The following is a 12,140-nucleotide window of genomic DNA, read 5'->3' on the forward strand; positions in this document are numbered from 1 at the left end:
AATCCAAAGAAATCCATGCCCAGAGGTAATCAAACTGACATAAACTAAAGATAAAGAAGCCAGAAAGTGTTCAGAGGAAGGAACACTTCCAAACTTATTCTATGAGGCCACAATCACCCTGATACCAAAACCAGGCAAAGACAACACAAAAAAAGAAAATTACAGGCCAAAATCACTGATGAACATAGATGCAAAAATCCTCAACAAAATTCTAGCAAACAGAATTCAACAACACATTAAAAAGCTCATACACAATGAGCAAGTTGGGCTTATTCCAGGGATGCAAGGATTCTTCAACATACACAAATCAATCAATGTGATACACCATATTAACAAACTGAAAGATAAAAATCATATGGTCATCTCAATAGATGCAGAAAAAGCCTCTGACAAAATTCAGCACCCACTTATGATAAAAATGCTTCAAAAAATGGGCATAGAAGGAACCTACCTCAAAACAGTAAAGGCCATATACGATAAGCCCACAGACATTATTTTCAATGATGAAAAACTGAAAGCATTCCCTCTAAGATTAGGAACAAGACAAGGGTGACCACTCTCAATTCAACATAGCTTTGGAAGTCCTAGCTATGGCAATTAGAGAAGAAAAAGAAATAAAAGGAATCAAGATGGGAAAAGAAGAAGTAAAACTCACTGTTTGCTGACGACAAGATACTATACATAGAAAACTCAAAAGAAACTATCAGAAAATTATTAGAGCTAATCGCAATTCAGCAAAGTCACAGGATACAAGGTCAATACGCAGAAATCACTTGCACGCCTATATACTAACAATGAAAAATCAGAAAGAGAAATTAAGGAATCAATCCCATTTACCACTGCAACAAAAAGAATAAAACATCTACGAATAAAGAGAATCTCCTTTTATCTCTAAGGAGACAAAAGAACCTATATGGAAAATTATAAGACACTGATGAAAGAAATCAAAGACAACATAAACAGATGGAGAGACAGTCCATGCTCCTGGGCAGGAAGAATCAGTACTGTGAAAATGACTATACTACCAAATGCAATCTACAGATTTAATGCAATCCCTATCAAATTACCAATGGTACTTTTCATAGAACTTGAACAAAATATTTCACAATTCATATGGAAACACAAAAGATCCCGAATAGCCAAACCAGTCTTGATAAAGAATGGAGCTGAAGGAATCAACCCTCCTGACTTCAGATTATACTACAAAGTTACAGTCATCAAGATAGTATGATACTGGCACAAAAACAGAAATATAGACCAATGGAACAAGATAGAAAGCCCAGAGATAAACCCACACACCAACGGGTACCTTATTTTTGACAAAGGAGGCAAGAATATACAATGGGTCAAAGATAGCCTCTTTAATAAGTGATGCTGGGAAAACTGGACAGCTACATGCAAAAAAATGAAATTAGAACACTTCCTAATGCCATACACAAAGATACAATGGATTAAAGACCTAAACGTAAGATCATAAACTATAAAACTCTTAGAGGAAAATATAGGCAGAACACTCGATGACATAAATCAAAGCTTCTATGACCCACCTCTTAGAGTAATGGAAATAAAAACAAAAATAAACAAGTGGGATCCAATTAAACTTAAAAACTTTTGCACAACAAAGAAAACTACAAACAAGGTGAAAAGACAACCCTCAGAGCGGGAGAAAATAATAGCAAAGGAAACAACTGACAAAGAATTAATTTCCAAAATATACAAGCAGTTCATACAACTCAATATCAGGAAAACAAACAGCCCAATCAAAAAGTAGGAAAAAGATCTAAACAAACATTTCTCCAAGGAAGACATACAGATGGCTAACAAACACATGAAAAGATGCTCAACATCGCTCATTATTAGAGAAATGCAAATCAAAACTACAACGAGGTACCACCTCACACCAGTCAGAATGGCCATGAAAAACTCTACAAACAATAAAAGCTGGATGGATGTGGAGAAAAGGGAACTCTCTTGCATTGCTGGTGGGAATGTAAATTGATACAGTCACTATGGAAGACGGTATGGAGATTCCTTAAAAAACTAGGAATAAAACCACCATATGTGGAGAAGGAAATGGCAACCCACTCCAGTAATCTTGCCTGGGAAAACCCCATGGACAGAGGAGCCTGGCAGGCTACAGTCCGCGGCATTTCAAGTGTCAGACATGACTTAGCGAGTAAACCATCCACCACTACAAAGTGAATATATGCCTAAAGATAATGTGTGAAAGGATATTTGCCATATACTAGCTAGTTTTTTGGTGGGAGGATGGGAGTCAAGGAAGACTTGGGGTTATTTTTTCATCGACTTCCATTTTATACTTATTTATAATGGGTCATTATTTTTACTAATATTGTAAAACTATGAAAATGAATAAAATACTAAAAGTTTCATATAGAAAAAAAAAACACCGTATGACCCAGTCATCCCACTCCTAGGCATATACCCTGAGGAAACCAAAACTGAAAAAGACACATGTACCCCAATGTTCACTGCAGCACTATTTACAATAGCTAGAACATGGAAGCAACCTAGATGTGCACCGACAGATGAATGGATAAAGAAGCTGTGGTACATATACACAGTGGAATACTACTCAGCCATAAAAAAGGAGGACATTTGAGTCAGTTCTACTGAGATGGATGAACCTAGAGCCTGTTGTACCGAGTGAAGTAAGTCAGAAAGAGAAATAAATTATAGAAATAAACATCATATATCTGACTCATATATATGGAATCTTAAAAGATGGTACTGATGAATTTATTTTCAGGGCAGCAATGGAGAAACAGACAGAAAACAGACCTAAGGACACAGGGGCAGGGGAGAAGGGAGAGGGTGAGACGTATGGAGACAGTAACATGGAAATTTGTAACACCATATGTAAAATCGATAGCTAATGGGAATTTGCTGTATGACTCAGGCAACTCAAACAGGTTCTGTGAAAATCTAGAAGGCTGGGAAGGAGAGGGAGATGGAAGAGAGGTTCGGTAGGCAGTGGACATGGGTGTACATGGCTGATTCTTGATGTATGACAGAAAACGACAAAATTCTGTAAAGCAAATATCCTTCAATTAAAAAAAAATAAAATGAAAAAATATATATATAAAGAAGCCAGGAGGAAAAGACATGACCTTAGAATAAGAATTCAAATGAGTGCAGCTTTCTCATCAGAAATCACAGATGACAGGAAGAAATGGCACAATACTTTTAAAGTGCTGAAAGAAAAGCACAGTCAACTCAGAATTCTATATCTAGCAAAAATACCCTTCAAGAATAAAGATACAGATACTCTCAGAGTAAAGAAAACTAAGGAGAATTCCTAGCCAGCAGATGGCTCTAAAAGAATTACTAAAGGAAGTTCTTCAGATAGAAGGAAAAAAAAAAATACCAGAAGAAACTTAGAATATCAAAAGCAACAGCAATTACAAATATCTGGGTATAAATATATATTAGACTATTTTCCTCTGATCTTTAAAATATATTTGGCAGATGAAAGCAAAATATGCAACATTTTCCAATAGGGTTTTCAAGGTATATATTAATAGATGCAATGTAGACAGCTATAGTATAAAGGAGGAGGGTAAAGAAGTCTAACTAATGATAGTTTTTGCATTTCAATCAAAGCAATAAAATACTGACTCTAAATAGATTGTGAAAAGGTAAGCATGTACTTAGTAATTTCTAGAACAATCATCAAAAAATTATAAGAAATATAGCCAAAATTAGAATAAAATAGAATATGCTCAAATAACCCTTAAAAAGGCAGAAAAGGGTAAACAAAAAAAGAAGAAACAAAGGAAAAGCAACAAAAGGTAACTTTACATCTAAACATATCTATCAATAACTACATTAACACTGTTGTTGTTTTAGTTGCTCAGTTGTGTCTGATTTTTTGTAACCCCTTGGACTGTAGTCTACCAGGCTCCTCTATCCATGCGATGTCCAAAGCAAGGAAACTGGAGTGGGTTGCCATTTCCTTCTCCAGAGACTCTTCCCAACCCAGGGATTGATTGAATTCATGTATCTTGCATCGGCGGGTGAATTCTGAGCCACCAGGGAAGCCTATATTGAGGTTAAAAGGCCTAAATACACTAATTAAAAGACAAGGATTGTCAGAAAGAACAGAGAAATATAACCGAACTATACTGTTTACAAGAAACTTACTTCAAATATAATGATATAGGTAGGCTAGAAGTAAAAGGATGGAAAAAAATACACCATACAAACAAATCAGAAGAAAGCTGCAAGGAATGAAAGGTAGTTCAACACTAAAAAAAAAAAATTAACCAATATAATACACTACATTAATATTAAAAGGGAAAAAACACACAGTCATTTCAATTAATGCAGAAAAGGCCTCTGACAAAATCCAACATCCTTCATAATAAAAATACAGAAAATCAGGTATAGGAGAGAAGTTCCTCAAAATGATGAAGGGCTTTTATAAAAACCCACAGGCAACGTCATACTCAATGGTGAAAAACTGATAGGTTTCCCTTGCTCTAAAATTAAACACGAGGGAATTCCTAGGTAGTCCAATGGTTAGGACACTACACTTTCACTGCTGAGGGACAGAGTTCAACCCCTGGTCAGGGAACTAAGATCCCACAAGGCCAAAAACAAAAAAAATCCAGAAATGAGACAAGAATGCCTGCTTTCACCATTGCTATTCAACACTATACTTAAATTCTAGCCAGAACAATTAAACAGAAAATAAGCTCATAAAGCTAATAAATGAATTCAATGAAGTAGCAGAATACAAAATCAATATAAAAAATAAGTTGTGTTTCAGGCTTCCCTGGTGGTATAGTGGATAGGAATCCACCTATCGATGCAGGGGACATGGGTTCCATCCCCAGTCCAGGAAGATTCCATATGCCTTGGAACAACTAAGCCCATGCACCACAATTACCAAGCATGCATTATTAACTCAGAGAAAGCCTGCATATAGCAACAAAGACCCAGAGCAACCAAACACAATAACAAACATATATATATATATATATATATCAGTTGCGTATACCTTCAATGAACAATTCAAAATGAAAATTAAGAAGGAAACTCTTGGAGCTTCCCAGATGGCTCAGTGGTAAAGAATCTGCCTGACAACACAGGAGACACAGGTTCAATCCCTGACCTGGGAAGATTCCACATGCTGTGGAACAACTGAACCACAACTACTCAGCACTCATGCAGCAACTACTGAAGCCCACGGACCTTAAATGCCCATGCTCTACAGCAAGAGAAGCCACAGCAATGAGAAGCCCATGCATGGCAACTACAGAGTCACCCCCACTCTCTGCAAGTAGAGAAAAAGCCCACCCAGCAAACAAGACCCAGCATAAGAAAAAGAAATAAAAGAAAGCAAAAAAAAGAATGCAACTCCTATATATATCCACACCTATATGTAACTGAATCACTTTGCTGTACACCTGAACATTGTAAATCAACTATTTACTTCAATAAAAAATATGAAGAAAAAAAGAAAGCAACTCCGTCTACAACAGTACCTGAAAGAATAAAATATGGAAGAATTAATTTAAATCAGAAGATTAAATACTTGCATACTGAAAATTACAAAACATTGTTAAAAGTAATTAAAGAAGCCCTAAATGAAAGCTATCTTACATCCATAGGTAGACTTAATATTGTTATCAATATTACCTAAAGCAATCTACAGATTCTGTGCAATTTCTACCAGAATTCCAAGTCTTTCTGCAAGAATGGAAAAGCTGATTCTCAAATTTATATGTAATTCCAAGGGGCACCAAATAGTCAAAAAATCCTGAAAACATAAATTGAAGCATGCACACTTCCCAATTTCAAGACTTACTACAAAGCTACAGTAATCAAAACAGCCTAGAGATCCAATGGCTAAGACTCTGCTCTCCCAATGCAGAAGAACCAAGTTCCATCCCTGACCAGAGAACTAGATCCCACATGCCACAACTAAGAGTTCTCATGCCTAACTATTGTGTATACTGCAAATAAGATCCTGTGAGCCGCAACTAAGAGTTCTCATGCCTAACTATTGTGTATACTGCAAATAAGATCCTGTGAGCCGCAACTAAGAGTTCTCATGCCTAACTATTGTGCATACTGCAAATAAGATCCTGTGAGCCGCAACTAAGAGTTCTCATGCCCTAACTATTGTGCATACTGCAAATAAGATCCTGTGAGCCGCAACTAAGACCCAGTGCAGCCTAAGTAATTAAAGTAGGTGTTGATATGGAAAAAAAAAAAAAAAGGTCTAGTACTGACATAAGCAGACTTATAGACCAATGGAATTGAACAGAGGAACTAGAAATAAACCCTCACATAAAGTTAAATTATTTTTGACAAGAGTGTCAAAAACCATTCAATGAGGAAAGGATAGTCATTTTTAAGTATACAGTTCTGTGGCTTTCTTGTATTCACAACATCGTGCAACCAAAGAAAAGCCCTGGACCTAACGGCTTCACTGGCGAATTTTACTAAATATTAAAAGAACTAACATCAATCCTTCTCAAAGTCTTTCAAAAAAATTGAAGACAACAGCATATTTCCTAACTCCATTATAGCAGCATTCCTGATACCAAAGCCAAATTAAAATACTCTAAGAAAACTAGAAACCAATATTCCTTGTGAACACTGATGCAAAAATCCTAGCAAATTCAGCAGCAAATTAAAATGATTATACACCATAATCAAATGAGATTTATTCCTTGAACAGAAGGATGGTTCAACATACAAAAACTGATCAATACAATACACCATGTTAACAGAATGGGGGGGGGGGAACAACACAATGATCTCAATTGGTACAGAAAAACATTTGACAAAATTCAACATTTTTTTATGATAAAAATACTAAAAAACTTAAAATAAGAGGAAACTAACTCAACATAATGAAGGCCAAATATGAAAAACACACAGCAAACATCATACTTAATGTGGAAGAGACTGAAAGCTTTCCATTAAGATCAGAAATAAGATAAGGATGCCTGCTGTTGCCCCTTCTATTCAAAATAGTATTTGAAATTCCAGCCAGAGTAATTAGGCAAGAAAAAGAAATAAAAGGCATCTAGATTAGAAAGGAACAAGCTGTTTGTAAATGAAATAATCTCATATGTAGAAACCCAAAAGATTTCACAAAAAAAATTGTTATTAGGACTAATAAATTCAGCATAGCATCAGAACAAAACTCTACTTTAAAGGGAAAAATATCTGCACATTTTTCCTCTTAACTTTTGCCAATTTCCACACACAGAACTCCAGATTTTATTTCCAAATCCTCCATAAGGCCTCTTTACTAACCTATTAAATATTTGTTTATTGAACAACACATTTTTTTTTAAACAATACATTCTTAAAAGGCAAAGGGCAAAGCCATTCAATCATCAGTACTCTTCTATTTCCTGTGCTAAGTATCTAAATACTATACTGAATCCATTCTAAAGGTTTTTAATGTTTCTGTTAAAATTATTAAATGTTTGGGGGCAGGGGCTTCACAGCACGGCTCTCAAGATCTTAGTTCCCTGACTAGGGATCAAACCCATGCCCTCCGCAGTGGAAGCACTGAGTTCTAACCACCAGATCACCAGGGAAATCCCTGTCAAATTTTTACTACTCAAAGAATTCAACTGTATTTTTATTTTGTTTTCCAATATTTTAAAACAACACAATAAATCCAAATAGCTATCTACTTTAACTATCTAGCTATCAAAATCCAACAGCCTTGACTAATATACTAGCACAGCCAATTTCAGTCATCCTTTTATTAACCTTTAATGTGATTTTTAAGAATTAGCTATGGAAACTTTTTTCTCCCAGTTTCCAGATTTTATTCATTTGGGATTAATTTTTTTTTTTTTTAAACCCAACACAGTATACAATACGGTTCTCAGTAAAAATGCTTAAAAATCTCCTGAGGGGTTTTTCAAACCAAACATGCTATCACCTGCTGGATAATCACAGTCTTAGTGAGCTATTTGGTAGTGGAAACAAATTTTCAAATATATTGGAAGGAGACAAAAGTAGTAGTAGTAACTATGGGAATTCCCTGACAGTTCCCTGGAGAGTGGTTAGGACGTGGTAGTCTTACTACCAGGGTCCAAGATTCAATCCCTGGTCAGGGAACTAAGATCCTGCAAGCCAAGCATGTTCTCTAATGTTCAATTACCAAATGAATAATGAGTACACTTTACTTCTTTATACTTATATTATTCTACTAAGCATTCAATTATTTGTGAATTAAATTCGGAGAAGGTAATGGCACCCCACTCCAGTACTCTTGCCTGGAAAATCCCATGGACGGAGGGGCCTGGTGGGCTGCAGTCCATGGGGTCGCTAGGAGTCGGACACGACTGAGTGACTTCACTTTCACTTTTCACTTCATGCATTGGAGAAGGAAATGGCAACCCACTCCAGTGTTCTTGCCTGGAGAATCCCAGGGACAGGGGAGCCTGGTGGGCTGCCATCTATGGGGTCGCACAGAGTCGGACACGACTGAAGCGACTTAGCAGCAGCAAAGTCAAATTTTATACCCTAATTTGGTATATTTTAATAGATAATAAAATGTATTTAAGTTTGATGATAGTTTAATATGCCATCTTAAAACAAAATGAGGTTTGATAAAAGTTTTAAGCAGGCACCCCAATAATTCCATGGATTCTGGTTTGTGCTAAAAGATATAGGAATACTTAACTATGCCAAGGGAGATAAAATGCTTAGGTTATTGGAGTTGCAAAAGAAACTATTATTATTACCTGCTGAACAGCAAGTGTACTGTCCATTTCATCAAAGGATTCATCAGGCCAATTATAGAAATCCTATAAGAAAAAATGTCATGGTTAAAGCATATACAAAGTTACAAGGAAGATGCAATACTATTATGATTAATTTCAATTCTTAATAAAGATCCAAAGTTATACCAGGGGAGAAGAAAAATTCTCATATTTTAAACAATGTGATTATTAGTAAGTAAAAGAAATTTTATTCAATGTTTTAAAGGAACACCAAGATTTTATTTAACTGAATTCTAAGTTACAGTTTTCTCAACCATAGACCCCTCAAATATGGCTCTCAGAAACCTTTCATGTGTTATTAATTGACAAGTCCAGCACAACTTTGTTTGTGGTGGTTAAATATTTTTCCAAAAGTTCTAATGAAAAAAAATATCCAGGCAGTAAAAAACTTCATCAGTTTTTACCCCAAAGAGAATAGCTAGAATAGCAGTTACTACTCCATTAAGTATTATTTAAGACGGATATTATAATAAATTACAATTCTAATTGCAAATGATGTTTTAAATTTCTAAATCAAAATGTGAGCACCATCAAAAATGAATCATTTAAAAAGAACAACCTACTTTTCAAAATTTTATTTATTTTTTGGTTGTGTTGGGTCTTCGTTGCTGCACTCGGGCTTTTTCTAATTGCAGAGAGCGGGGGCTGTGGTTTCGGTAGTTGCCACAGGTGGGCTCAGGAGTTGCAGATCCTGGGCCTCTAGCACACAGGTTCCATAGTTGTGGCACGTGGGCTTAGTTGCTCTTAAGCATGTGGGATTCTCCTGAATCCGGGATGCAATCTGTGTCTCTTCCATTATCAGCAAGTGGACTCTTCACCACTGAGCCACCAGGGAAGCCCGGCAGCCAGGCTTAATCACTGGACTACCAGAAAAGTCCAAACAATCTTCTTTTAAGGGGAATATTTTTATGGATCACCTTGTACTGGTTCTGAACTGCTCTATAGATAGCCCAGTTCACAGACATTCACCGAAGTGTTCGTGACACATTGTAGGTATTCAATAAATGTCTGGGAAAAGGTAGTAGTAAACCAAAAATCTATAACCCTGCATCAGTCAATGTGAATAAGTCTCTAAAAATTGGAGCAAACTGAAGAATACAGTGTTTGATATCACATTAATAAAAGTTTAATTGCAAAAGATATTTATAAATATAATGCATGTAACAGTAAAAAGTTTAAAGAAAAAAAAAAGGAATGATAATCACCATTACTGACTAGGAGTGGGTAGAAGACAGAAGAATGTGATACAGAAGGATTTAACTATATTAGTAATGTCCTAGTTCTGAGAGTACGTGATGGGTATGGTATACCATTTAAGTGTCTTAAGCATTTCATATCTTTTCTTTTTTAATATTTGCCTATTCTGAATGAAAATGAACTAAATTTATTTTAAAAGTTAAGACATAAAAATGACTTTCTGGAAATTGTTTTAGGATGTCTCTTCCTAGATATTATCCACATATTATTAGAAAGTAGTTTTAAAATTCTTCCTGATTTGTAGTGACAAATGTTTCTATTACTACACTTTGCAAATTTTTTCATTTTTAAAAAAATAAAAAATAGTTTGTATTCTGTTTTTAAAATATTAGAAAACACATATAGTAATACATAGAAAAGATGTAAAAAGTTAATTAAGAATTAAATGCTTGCCTCATACTTAAAACACTTAAAAGAGGAGCCAAAAATCCAGCTTAATGAACATTCTCATCTAATTCAGTAAAACATTTACTGAAAAACAACTATGTGCCTATAATCCAACCTAACCAATTTAAAAAAAAGTAGAAAGATACTCTAATTCTAAATATATCATTTTAGAGTAGACCCATTTCAGGAAGGAAATCAGTGTGATATACAAAAGACAGGCAGAATGCTGCTTAAGTAGTTCTTTTTAAAAAATCCTAACCTTTTCTATTACATTTTATTTAACAACTGTGATCTATGACTATGTGGAAAAAAGCAAAAGAGCTTTCTATATGTGACTTATTCATAACATAGCAAATAGGCGTGTTACAATACTGAGTTAAAATCTATGATTGTCTATCCTTTCAAAATTAATAACTTTTGAATCAGTAAAAATGGATGATTCTTATGTGAGTACAAAAAATTCACTTCTAAATACAAAAATATAAAAGTTCATCATTTAAAACAATCAGAAATAATGTTTCCACAGAATGAGAATTAAAAGCATCTGAGAAAAGATCATTTATAAAGAAAGAAATTTTGGAAACAGTAAAAAGCACAAATAATATACAAATTCCAAGTAGGATGACCATAAAACTGCCAATAAAACTGACACAATAAAACATGACTATAAAAACAAAAGGCTTTCAAACTGAACTCTCTAAAATTCAGTACTAGAAGCAATTTGTGAAAAAGAAAAGGTCACTAGTGAACTAAGTACAAATAGAATATGGAGACTGTAACCTTTAGCAAAAGCAGTCTAATTTCTGGGCTTCAGTTTCCTTATCTGTAACATGGATCTGGGAAGATGCCTGGATCTAAAAGTTCCCTTTGAAAGGACATCCCTTCCCAAATTCTGTGCAAGGCATTAAAAATCTATTATCTGGCATAAGGTAGTAGCTGCACGGTTGCATCTGGTCCCCTACCCTGCTCGCCACCCCACACATACACTTACCTCTTTTTCTTTAAAATCACATTATAACATCTCTTCTGATTTTGGAGCATGTACCCAATTGCAAACCATTTCACCTGGCAGGTTAATCAGATGAGGTCTAACTACCCTATTTGATTTGTTTTAGGAATGTGAAGAGCACTCGTCTTTTGCAAATCCCAAGAATCAATACTGACACAAGGACCAACTCACCCCAAGTACCGCCCTACTAAAAGTTGATAAAATTATAATCAGTTCCTTCCTTATGCTTCACACATAATAACAAAGAAATTCACAAGGAATGACATCTAACAAGTCCCAGCCTGATGATGAAAACTTGCTGGACCAGAGAACAGCTAGAGTGAGAAGTGGTCAAAAGCAAACAGCAGGAGGAGGATAAAGTGAATTATGGACTCCCGGAGCCGGCTAGACAAGCTGGATGTCAGGAGTCGGGCACGTCACAAGCCAGATAGGAACTGGAAGGCAGGACAAGGTAGGCTGTTTACACCCCTCCCACCCTAGCTGACCCTCATAGAACCTCAGGGTCTCCACCTGGCCGGCCGCACCCCTCAGACACTGGTCACTGGAGATCAGGCAAAAGGCGACAACAAGCAGTGGCTGCTAACAGGCTTTCCAGCCCGGGTCTCGGCCGCCCCCACGCACCCCTCACGCCCACCCTCCAGTCGGAGCTACGCAGGCCTCCCGGGCCGCCGCCGCCTCAGCCAAACCGAGGGGCTGAGGCT

The 12,140-nt window shown here is 36.0% G+C and overlaps 1 protein-coding gene across 2 annotated transcripts in view; it reads right to left on the reverse strand.

The window, feature by feature from the left end:
• The window catches only part of LOC102283474 (MOB-like protein phocein), a 45,120-nt gene that overhangs the window by 17,437 nt on the left and 15,543 nt on the right, over positions 1-12,140 (reverse strand). For both annotated transcript variants that reach the window (XM_070388766.1, XM_070388765.1), the window contains one exon: positions 8,748-8,810. In XM_070388766.1, the coding sequence (XP_070244867.1) occupies positions 8,748-8,810 (63 nt within the window). The remainder of the gene's footprint in view (positions 1-8,747; positions 8,811-12,140) is intronic.

The sequence above is a fragment of the Bos mutus genome, chromosome 2 (genome assembly GCF_027580195.1).
Source record: "Bos mutus isolate GX-2022 chromosome 2, NWIPB_WYAK_1.1, whole genome shotgun sequence".
Taxonomy (NCBI): domain Eukaryota; kingdom Metazoa; phylum Chordata; class Mammalia; order Artiodactyla; family Bovidae; genus Bos; species Bos mutus.